At 36.1% G+C, this 13027-nt stretch overlaps 1 protein-coding gene across 1 annotated transcript in view; it reads left to right on the forward strand.

Moving 5' to 3' along the window:
- LOC149801298 (uncharacterized) overlaps window positions 1–12193 on the forward strand; it is a 46691-nt gene extending 34498 nt beyond the window's left edge. The window contains 5 exon segments of the mRNA XM_089955350.1: window positions 2194–2282; window positions 3840–3861; window positions 3864–4026; window positions 8977–9100; window positions 12009–12193. Coding sequence (XP_089811476.1) covers window positions 2194–2282; window positions 3840–3861; window positions 3864–4026; window positions 8977–9100; window positions 12009–12134 — 524 coding nt within the window. The 3' untranslated portion in view covers window positions 12135–12193.
- Window positions 12194–13027: the final 834 nt, after the last annotated feature.

Here is a 13027-nt window from a genome sequence, read left to right on the forward strand (position 1 = left end):
TTTGATTTGGCAACTGCTGGCGTGGTGTCCCCATGACTTGCAATGACTGCAAACGCGAGGTTTGACGTTTTATTCAAGTAGTGGGTACGAGTAGCAATCACATTAAACGAGCAGTGGTGGGGTTGTTTACACTTCCAGTAGAATTATGTTGGTCAGTTGTCCTTGATTTGACTTTCATCTGGAATCTCTTGATATGTCTTCTTGGTTTATTAATTCTATGGTCATTGTTGTTTAAAATATTGTATTTTGGACTGAGTTTAATGACCTCTATGTTAGATGTATTTGACTTTGGTCCATTCATCTGTGTCGGTTTGATCTTGGTTATTTTGGCTGAATCGGGTATTTGCTCCTTTTCCTTGATCATGGTCTGCTCCTGCTGAGTTTTGCTCGGCGTGCTCTATGCTGTTTTTGTGGGGTTTAACGCCATTGTTTAGCACACGATAGGCTATACATGGCGGCCAGTATCAGTGATGGAGGAAAAACTCGGAAAGAACCACTGACCCACTAGAAGCCACTGGCAAGCTTTCTCACATACCCACATTGGCTGAATCCGGGACTCGAACAGGCGCCGACAGAGGTGAGATGGCAGTGATCCGTAACGGTGAGCGCTTAATTGGTGGTCACTCGGGGCCTCTCGGTGTTTTTTTTGTGAGCGCCTTGTGCCTTGTAAGTTTGACATGGGTTGGTTTATTTGATGTATCTCCATGTATTTGGCTACCTGTCTTGTTGTGCTGCACCTAATTATGAGTTTGTTATATCTGAGTCTAATGATTACGAAGGCTCCTGCATAAGTGTTAATATTGATTTATACTAGGCTATTGGTACTAATGTAGATGTGTTTGGAGCTGCTGCTGGCGATGAATATCGTTAGGTCTTTTACCAATTCTGTTATTGTTGATAGATTTTCCTTGTTGATTGTTTGGTCCCTTCTTTCGTATTACTTACTGTTTGTTGCTTGGTAGTCACATTTCTCTTGGATATTTGGTTGTTGTTTTGGTTGTTGTCTTGGAATGTGTTTTTATTGTATTTTTCCCTTTGGATATTGCGTTCATCGGAGTCTTACCCTTTCTTTGGTCCAATATCTCCTTTAGTGGTCTCTCCCTCCTCTTTTCCCGTGACAGCATATGGAAACGTTGGCATTCCTGTTCTTTATATGTCCATAGAAGGTCATATATTTTAGGATCTGCTATAGGATTTTCCTTGCAGGGGCCTGGTGTTTGACTGGAGTGGATGACTTCTTTCGCACTGTGGTGGTTTGTGTTCCTTGATTTTGAGGTATCTGTCTGCCCCTTTTTGTTCTTGCCTTGTGACAATGGTGGGGTTTGAGCCATTTTTCCCGGTTTGACTTTCTTACCCTTGATGCTGGTGGTAGTCAGTGGTTTTGGGGCATCTGTCATTTTGTTTGCCTGTTGACATTGGTGATTAAGGGAATGGCGGTATGTTGGTGATGGTGGTTGTTGTTGTTGTTTGGTTTAACGCCATTTTTCAGCATACGATAGGCTATTATGAACAAATAAGTTGGTAATTATATGGGAGTGTTAGGTTAATACATACTGTATCAAGCGTAGATAGAGGTCTGATATGTGACAGTTTAAAGTTCATTAGTATTCCAGGACACGGAACAGTTTCCGTTATTACCTGAAATTCTGCTCACTTTCCTAAGTCCCTACCTACCTCCACACACACCTTTGTCATTAACGTTTGTCCGTACATCCTTAATCATGCAGACCACATATTATTACATTTGCCTTCCTAGAGCCAGCAACATTAAGACGTGTTATTATATTTGTCTTCTTAGAGCCTAACACTTTCAGATAACGGGTGTTTATATTCGCCTTCCTTGAGCCTACAACATTGAGACCACATATATTTATCTTAACATTATGAACAAATAAGTTGGGAGTGTTTGGTTAATACATACTGTATCAAGCGCAGATACAACAATGAGACCACATATATTTATCTTATTGCAGCCTTCACCTTTCAGACCACATGCTATTGTATTAGTGTTCCCACAACTTTCACCTTTCAGACCAGATTCTTATATTTGTCTTCCTACAACCTACACTATTAAGATCATAGATTATTATATTTTTCTTGTGTTAGAACTTTGAGAAATCCTGTCACTTATATGAATTAAATGTGCATTCCTGACATTTAGTATGTATATCACATGACTCATTTTACTTTCAGTTTATGCCGAATGCCGTTTAACTACCAATCCAAATATGAAAGACCTTCCCAGTAAAATTGAAGGAACTGTGTATTTTCGTCAAAAAGTGGTTAGTATGGTAGAGGTAGTTGCGTTGATTTTGTAGTAGTTATGGTGCGCATGCTAGTAGTAGTTGTAGCTATAGCTGCACCAGCTTTAGTGGTGGTGTTGGTGGTAATTAGAATAGTTATATGCTTACTCATAAAACATTTCTGAATGAAGGTTTAATGACGAAATATGACTCGAGACTTTTATATTAGTAATGTAAAAATTGCCCATCCTAGCGAATCCGAGATATGTACATGCATATTGCAATATCGCAGGGACTAGTATATAATGGTTGTAATATCATAAGGACTAGTATACAGGTCTTATGATATCGTTAGGACTAGTATACAGGTCTTATGATATCGTAAGGACTAGTATACAGGTCTTATGATATCGTAAGGACTAGTATACAGGTCTTACGATATCGTTAGGACTAGTATACAGGTCTTATGATATCGTTAGGACTAGTATACAGGTCTTACGATATCGTTAGGACTAGTATATAAGGCTTAAAGATAGCAAGGACTAGTATATACGTTTCATAATATCGCAAGGACTAGTACATGTATATAAGGCTTATACTATCGTAAGGACTGGTATATAAGGCTTATGAGTAATTCCCCACCTGCGTACTCATGTGGAGTTGGACCACCGTAGCATCATAGCCCATTACATCTAAATGTTGTACTGTCAAAAAAAAGTGAAAATGTGAAATATGAGTATTAGTCAGTCTGTTATCCATGTTTACCTACCATATCACAGTCATCAGTCATATTAGTTAATTTCATGTCACTCGTCACTTGAATATAATTTATCAGACCAAGTATCGTCCAAGCCCATGCCTTATACTTTGTTTTGTGTGTGTATCCAATGCTAGACATATTAGTTATTTACAGCCAGCGGTGGAATTAATGTTTAAAAGTTTGTTTTTCATTTTAATATATTTCACAAAACCCACGATACATTACAGGGTAGAATTGGGTCAAGTGCTGTTTTGGGGCTTTTTTGGGAGGGGATGTGTTCCAAAATTACAAAAGTACACAAACTTTCATCGAAAGGTCACCAAAGCAAAAATTTGTGTCTGTTTGCTCAAAGTGTGTATAATGCCCCATAAAGGTGAGCAAGAATAAACCGATGGTCAAATTTCAAGTGACCTGCGGGTGGTGGTTGTCCGAAAACCCTGGATCCCACACACCCCCCCCCCGCCGATCCGACCCTGGATTATCATCATACTTGGCATGACTCTTTATCGATCACGACAATTAATTCTTAGTCTCTTACGGATATGAAGATCATAGTCATAGTTTAAAAAAAAAAGATTCTTCTTGTATTTCGTGACTTTGTTCCTATATGTGGAATAAGTTTGTCAAGGTTTTGGTTATTTATTTTATTTATTTGCTTATATTTCATGAATTCCTTCAAGGGCTGCATTCATACTCTGAAAGAGTCGTTATGAAGTTGAGACCGATAATTTCAAGATTTGCATGTATTACAGCATGCTTCGAGTGTGAACTTGACCTTCTTGCACTTATTTCAATCGTGTTTATTAATTTCATATGTTTCAATTAATATTTTTCAGAGCAGGGATTGCCGAAGAATGGGGTTAACATACGTACGGAAATCCAGGGAATTCCTATGAATGACCAGACTAAGTTACATGGTTTACACGTGCACGCACTGAATAACCTGAGTAACGGATGCGATTCACTGGGTCCACATTTCAATCCTTTTAATGCAACACACGGTGCTCCTACAGATACACCTGAGTAAGTTACGCACACAGGTCACCTGATATGTTTCGTCTAATATAGGGTTTGCGTTGGATAAATACCTGGGCACGCGCAAGTTGTAAGCCGATGCTGATTTTAAGCTGAGGTGTACAATGCACATGCTCGGATGTATATCCAAGTTGATCACCATGGTCGAGGATCGAAGCCTACTTAACCATCTGGCTAAACAATAACTGTAACGTTTTATATTATTTCACTTATATTTGAAATCAAATTCGTTTAGATGTTGCCTTCCAAGGTTTTTGCTTATTGTATTTAAAATGTCTAAAGCAATGTTAACTTTGCTGAAGGTCTGACCATCAAGCATCCAGTTGTTTTCTATAAAATCGGTCAAAATAAGTGTGTTCCTTGCATAATAAATGGACCGTACTAATAAACTGGGTGTTGGCGTTTCTCCATCCTTGCAAACTTGAATAATTAAACATCTAAAGAGTGTTGTTTGTACAGGTGTCAAATACGCTGTCTGGAGTTTTGTTTGCTCCTCAAGAGCTTTCAGATTCCATAGGATTCACAACCTCACAAAATATATTCTCCCTCCCAGTAGGCGTGGGCCAACACAAACCACAAAACACCAATGAAAGAAGTTGATGAAGAAAGAATAATACATTGGTTGTCCTACAATAACAATATAACAGTAAATGTTAATATGAATCTCCCATTTCTCGAGGCTGCACGCTACTTAAAACCACATTTTAAAAATAATGCATGTCGCAATTATTAAATATTAAATAATTGGCTCATTTGAGTGAGCACATATAGTGAAAGATGTGAAAGATGATTTTTTTGTTGGCAGAAGTGTTAGTGGTCGCTACTGAAGGTTTTATGGTATAAGGATAAGACTATATAATGGAATAAAAGGATGTCATATGTTTATTCTCAAAATTACTAAATTCGGGCATTAAAAGTTCAGAATAAAGCTAACCAACCATTGCTTCAGCTGTCCCGTCTCTGACGTCACACTCACATGACCATGACGCTCATTGATCTTCAAAACAGTCGAAAGATCACGTATACTTAAGTCGTTTGTCAGGCCCCTACAATTATACGGGCGGCAGTATGCACATGCTAGCTATTTGATCATATTTTTAATATAATGCTGAATATCAACAAAAGAAAACTTGTAAAAACCACCAAAGAAACCATTTTAATGAAAGAATATAGTATGACCACACTTCGGCATTATATTTTTACTACTCCTACCCCTTGGTCAAGTCCCTGGGCGGGACACTTGAGTCAATAAGGATGACAACTTTTGATTACAGTTTGATTCCATATCTTTCGTTTCAATGAACATTTGTTCAATTTACTATAAAGATGGGACACGGTATGGTAAAAAAAAAGCCTTTTACCACTAAGGTGTATTGCCCTCCGAATTACGTCAAGAAATAGGACATCTTTCGGGGATTCGTTTCTATTAGTTAAACATTCCACAACTCGGTTCACTTTTTAGTTCAAATAACAATATTATTTCACACTTCCCTGTCTCACTATTTGTATGTTGTTACCTCAGGGTTATGCCCCTGGATGGAGCCATAGGTATAGATCTAGGACCTATTGGCATAATAATAATAATAACAATAATAATAATAATAATAATAATAATAACAATAATAATAATAATAATAATAATAATAATAATAATAATAATAATAATAATAACAATAATAATAATAATAATAATAATAATAATAATAATAATAATAACAATAATAATAATAACAATAATAATAATAATAATAATAATAATAACAATAATAATAATAACAATAATAATAATAATAATAATAATAATAACAATAATAATAATAATAATAATAATAATAATAATAATAATAATATTATTATTATTATTATTATTATTATTATTATTATTTCAATAGAGCATTATCTAGTTTAATGCATATTTATGGCATAACCTGATCGCGTTCTTTACCACTTCTTCACTTTGGTTATTTCCTTGGATTGGACCATTAAATAAAATAGTACAATACTTTGGGTGGGGGGAAATGTAGAATATGTAACATCCTATACTTCCCTTATATATAGCACACTTGCAGGTGAGTCATGCTCCTGTTTGGGGTTATGCCCTTTGATACACGAAGAGCTTATATCGGGGGTATATTTTTTGTTGAAATTATGAAACTTAAAAATAATTGCTTATATATTTTGCATGTCCCAAACTTCCCCCACCACGTACATGATAGAGAGGTATTCCTAGTTACTAATTAGACTATGGAAAAATATTGCTAAAAGTGGCTGGCAGGAAGGAAATATAGGTTCGGCAGGTTCAAAAAAAAAAACCCGAATATATCAATTTTTTTAAAATCTGATACAACTCAAGAATGTGCTAAGGGCGCTCCGGTGACCTAAATTGTCAGAGTGTACGCATCGGATGCTGGAGGTCGCGGTTCGAACGACGGCAGTCATACCAAATACTTACAAAAATGGTACTAACAGCTGCCTCGCTAGGCGCTCAGCATTAAGAGGTTAGTATCAGGACTGGTCGTCCTAGTGTCAGGATAATGCGACTGAGTGGGACATGATGCTACATGTCTGCGGCATGATGCTCCAGTGCTAGATATAACTATAATCTGCCACACTGCAGAGATCGTATCTGTATGAGTGAAAGCTTGTTAAAGCTACGTTAAAAATCCAAATCACACATACACACAAAAATATCTGATAAACCAATCTGGGTTGTCTGTATCGTCATATAACAAATCGTCTGCAAATCAACACCTCCTGGAATTATTGCACCATCGAACAGCTTCCATAATTTATAAAGAATGTGTGTCTGCTAAAGTAAACTACATTTAATTTGTTTTAGGGCATAATAATTGTAATATCAAAATTACCTCCCTTGTAAACTCTTGAGAATAAGCAGCTGATCCAGTACATAATTAATTTAAAAGAACGAAAATTCGTTTCTAAATTAATTTCTGATACATACTTGAAATATATTTCAATATTTGTTTGTTTCTCGGATCTGTAAATTACCGGTAAATAAACAATACAAATACCGATTTTATCTATCACATTAAGCATCGCTTTAATGCCCATTAATCAGTAATGTCAGCATTCGAATCGAACCATTTCCTTCAAAATTAACGTAGCCATCATTTTAGCTCATCTAATAAGGATTTTTTTTTGAAAGTTTAATGACTGCGGGGATAGTTTAATTTGTACAAATATATTGCAGGTAGCTGCATTTTTCACATTTTCAGCATTCTATAACACAAGCGAGGCCGCCGATGAGGTCATCTCAAGCGATACATATAAAAATTACAACTTATTTTTAAAGACAAAGATATGTCAATATGAACTACATAAACACATTTTAAAATAAAGGAAATAAATATTTGACAATTCTAATTCTGAGTCCATTACAGAGCTCCAGAGTCCCTAGTTCTTTGTTTGAAAGTCACTAATACAGTAGATGGTAGAAGTATATACCATAGCACATGCGAGACAACAGGTTATGCTAATCGGCGGTTAAAGGTTAATTCAGACCAGTCAGAGCTAGCTTTCGGACGTAGTTCACTTTTGGTCAAAAATTATGATTACCGTAAAATCGAGATATATATTTGTACGAAATTCTTAGTACTGCTTGCTTTACCGATCACTCGTACTTCTAACCTGTGTCCGCTTGCGTTCTAGTCTCGACTAACGGGGTATTTGAGAAATTTGAGATTTGAGAAATCTTGACAGTGGCTTCCACAGATATACTGACCGCCATATATCTTGTTCCAAACAAAGCGTTAAACCACAAAACCAAACCAGTATTAAATTCTTTGCTTTAATAAATAAGCGCTTACTGTACGGACTGGGACCTTGCGTGTAATAATCACATGAAGAGAGAAATGTATATATTGGATTTAAAAACTCAATAAAATCCCCGTTCCATTCCTCTCTCTCTCTCTCTTGATCGCTTTCATCATCAATGATTAGTTTTAACACTAAACACACGTCTTTTTCCTAGTATACAAATTGTCACACTATGGTCATCTCAAGCTTAAATTTGCATATTTTCTCGGATAATCGAACACAGTGTGTTCCGTCGTAAAAGTAAAATTTGTCACAAGTAAACAACGCATTCGTTTTTTTTTTCTTCGATAAACGCAAACACTTAGGGTCTTTTAAAGGTTTATATCACGGTAAGTATTTATTGCTTATGTTTATCATTTGTAAAAAAATAATTCTTGTTTGAAAGCTCCGTAGAGAACACATCTATACTTCCTTTGGTTAAGAAAATCGAGATTTGTATCAGTTGTGTAAGGCTTTACGTAATACTTGAAGACATTATTTGAAACATTGCGTTCTGATAGTATAGTAAGAGAGCGGGTGAATGTTTTTAAATGACGGCGAATACTTTTTCTGGGTATCACACCAAATTAGCCAACCGATATTTAAATGGCGGTGAATAGCTTTATGAAAGAGGTTAAACGATTTATTTTGGAGCAGAACCTGTATTAAGTAGTGGTGAACCCTTAAACAAAGCTATTACACAATATATCGGTTTACTGCAATTCTTTTAACGGTGAACTGTTGTCTGAAAAAAATGCGCCCCTATTTTTTATTATGGATCGATATATTATACAAGCGGTTAACCGGTAATTGAATTATCTCTTTATCGAATGCCTTGCAACTGAAAGAGAATGAAGAGACATCTACTTAGTAACTTCACATTTCATGGTAGGTATTTACATATTACGGTTGTTTTCAAAAAATATAAAACACATTTTTTGGACAAAGTCTTTAAATATATCGTGTTTTGTTTGTACAGTAGAACATTGAAGAATTGCTAAGTCATCTTATACAGACAGGCGCATGGCAATGTCGGTATTTTTGTCTTAAAATGTTCTGAGTATATTTCCATCAATAACACAGAAACGTATTTTGCTTGCATAGTATACCAAATTATTTCAGAATGCGACACGTGGGTGACTTTGGAAACGTACGCCAATACGAAGCGGGTCATGTGGCTGAGTCAAGAAATGAACATTTAGCAAATCTAGTTGGACCTAACAGTATCATTGGCCGTGGTCTGGTGGTAAGCAATTTATGTCGTTTATTCTAAATTTTGTATTGAAATTTGCTACGGATCTAAAGTGAAATAAAATGACAGGTTTCACATACCATTTACAATTTGAATTATAAGAAACTACCTAAAGGGAAAAATAGTAGTTCTGTTTTTTTTTTTTGTTTTTTTTTGCAAAACATACCTACAGATTATAATGCAATATTTCATAAGCAGTTGATTAACAATATATAGCTCAGGTGCTCGCTAACTGTCAGACCTTCAAGGACCTTATTAAAAATATAAATGTTCAATGAACAGGGATCGATCATTTAATTGGTGATTATGACTTCATGGTGTCGGATGTTTGATTCATTATTCAAACCAGTAAAATGCATTTATCCTGCAAACACAAAAGTTGTTAAATTTCTTGATCGGTTCAAAAATTAAAAGGCGAAACATCTGGAATCTTTTACCTGACTGGCTTTGATTTGTTATATTAAAAGGTATTTGCGTAAGCTTCACTGATTCATAATACAGTCAGACTCATTTTTGAATTATCACTCGTTGCATAATCAGTCATCATAATCTTATAAGCATAGTTTAATTATCCAGCCACACAGTTTATCAACCTGACTGGAAAAATTGTCAACCCAAATTGTATCACATTCAGATTATTCCCTTAACCTGTCATAACGCATTTTTACAGCCATACACGCTATTAGTCACAAACTACTGCCCCGCCAGACAAAATCATTTACTACTTGTGCAACTTTAAAGAACCCGAGAATAAGTTTTTCCCGAATCGACACGCCCAATGAACCAGCAGGTCACATTGTTTCGCCTCATCAGTCATGATGCGTATTTCGACCTGTCGAATTCATATTCCTGACGTCACATTCATCTTACAAGCAGCTAATCAAATCCAGTTGCATATTAACGTTTAAACACATTTGGAAGTAAGTTCTAGTAAAGGAGTCATTCTACTACTCTTGCCTCGTACAGGCAAAGATGTGGGTTTCGCAGCACCTACCTTATGGGACTGAGTATAAGGGTACCCACTTTATACATACATATACATGAAGTAAACATCCCTGGTTAAGGTTTCTTGCGTTTAGGTCGGGTTTCTTGCACACCATACATACCGCGTTATACCTGAAATCATGAAACTTGGTGAAGGGATACATCTTGACTACAACCTCATTACAAACTTTGATCAGTGTGATCCATATTTTACTCACTTTAACTAAAATTTACGTATATTTTTTTAAGCTATGTTCATTTCGCAAGCTATCTTCATGTTAAAAGTATGAAAATTAATGATTTTATACATCTATATCAGTACACATCCTAACAGAAAGAACGTTAATTTGACCTACATTTCAAAATTTCCTGGGCTTGGGTTAAGCTTGTGTAGAGTTATTGACTAAATATGTTCTATATAAATAATGTTATACTTATATTAAGGAGGCATCTTAATAGGTTCTACATCATTATTGCGAAATGAGAGTTTTGGAACCTATTGTTCATGAAATTTAATGACTTAGCTTAAGTTTGTGTTCAAACATAATTTATCGGGTGTTTCTTATATTCCAATTATGTAACTTGATACGTGGATGCATCTGTTAGTAATGCACCATTACAGTCAAGGAAAACGAAAGCGTCTATTATCTGATGCTTTTCTTTCATAGGTTAAATAGTAGTTTAACTCATGAGCACGTTTTTTTATGTCACGATGCGGGACACCGTGTGGTTGGGTGGTCAATGGAGCTCGATTTTACAGATTACCCACAGTTCTCTCCCCTGTTCTCGTAAGTCTCTGCTCGACCAACTTGGATATGAGAAACTTGCCATTAATTTCCTTTGAGTTCTTCCTGCACCAGATATACTGGCTGCCATGTACAGCCTATTATGTGCTGAAAAATGATCTGAAACCCTCAAAAAAGCAAGACGTCCATGCTGTGTGTATCCTAATCTGCTTAGAAGGCAGTGTTTCTGACCAATGCATGTGGAATTAGAAGTAAATATGCTTATTCAAAATAAACGTGTTTCATGGTTTCCATACGAGGCCTGGTGTGTAGTAGGCAGCCGCCGTAGCTCAACTGAGTGTCGGACTCGCAGTCCATATGTGGCTGGTTCGATACACACCCAGGCCAGCCAGTGTCGTCTGCCTCTGTGTGCTCTTGATAAAGGCTCTTAGCTTTCATTTCATCCGCTTGATAAAACCATTTATGTGTTTGAAGTGTCTTTAAAAGCAACACAGTCAAATAGATCTAGCAGCTAATACATGTAATTATTGGTGCATGAACTATGATTGGATTATTAAATCTCACTCCAGTGTTACCCAAAACCTGTGACCTTCACGCTGATAAATATGTCTTCCAGAGATGGACACTGACAATGACCTTTGAATCATATATTAGGAACCATGATTTATTTTTAGAAAAATACAAAACCAACATTACTTGTTTTGTAATCATCTCATTGTAGTACCGATACATTGATATGATATAAAAAAGTTCGATTTTTTTTTTTTGGGGGGGGGGATTTTTTTACGCCCTGTCACAGAATACATGTATAGTATGCGCTAATGTTATGTCAGCACACTACTGGCTATATCGTGCTCATTTAAAACAACTTAAAATTTTTGAAAAGTGTAATGTAAACATACAAGCTGCAAAAACAATTGGGGGAAAGTGTCCAAATTATTTTTCTGCATAATAATTGTTTACCTTGGCTAATGATGACATCTAAAAGCTTTGTAGAGGTGAATCATGCAATCGGTGATTGCACTCTGGTTGTTTAGATTTCTGACTTTAAAATACATTCTTTAACGAAATTCTTTGAAAATGGCTCATGCTTTTTACGACGGCTTACAAACCGGTTTCATTTTTCATATGAATGCTCATTCGTGTGATATATGCTCTATATGAAATTTCAGCTTCACGCAAAAAACGATGATCTCGGTCTCGGTGGTGATGCCGGAAGCCTGACAACCGGAAACGCAGGCGCACGTCTTGCATGCTGCATCATCGAGCAAACGCAAACACCGCACTTCTTCTACTAGGCTTAACAGCTGTGGCTTTAATTGATCAGATATGTGCGCATATTAAAAACTTGAAGTTATATTGTGTGATTGTTTTCGTTTCGCAAATTTATACAAAGTAACTCGTCCTTCATTGCCGTACATTCACCTGTCAGTTATAGAGATCTTTAACAATAAAACATAATGCGGAAGTTGAAAATTTAGACTTATTCGTAGTAGGTTGAACAATACATTTCATTACTTTTTTACACTTTGCTATACGAATGAATTTACAATGTCATGGTCATGTTTATCCATTTCTTTGTCCGAGACTGAATGGGTTTCAGTGCAATAGTCGAGTTTTATTACATATTATTTCATCTAATTATGCAGTAGTATGCCCAGCGGGAAACGATGTCCTACTGGTTTAGCGGTCGAATCGCCGAATGTTAAAGACTCGTCAACACACTAAAGGAAGATGTTTCTCCTGCAATGGTTTTCTATCAGCTTCACTTGTTTCAACAAACTCTGCAGAAAAAAGGGGAACATATAAAAAAGTCTGTATAGTATGATATCAAGTGGCCAAGGTTACAATGACCTGATACAGTAAAGCTAATTCTGGGCAATGACCAGAGTTGCACGTGATGATACATATCAACCAAATGATTTACATATATAGTTCAATGGTCGCGATCAACCCCATCTAAGAAAAGGAAACTAGAATATTATTGCAAAGTACACCATGCTTATTCTTTATTCCTCTAGTACAAACTTTGAACCCTCATGGGTTTGTTCCAAAGAGCAATATACATAGGATCGAGCTGCTCTGGACTCGTAAGTGCATACAATGTTAATGATTGGGGATCTCTATGGCGATTAGGTGTTGACACAAGAAGCTAAATATTCGGATGTTAAGGAGGGTGACAGGACTAAAA

This window comes from Sinohyriopsis cumingii, chromosome 4, assembly GCF_028554795.1.
Source record: "Sinohyriopsis cumingii isolate HCF-2022 chromosome 4, ASM2855479v2, whole genome shotgun sequence".
Classification (NCBI taxonomy): domain Eukaryota; kingdom Metazoa; phylum Mollusca; class Bivalvia; order Unionida; family Unionidae; genus Sinohyriopsis; species Sinohyriopsis cumingii.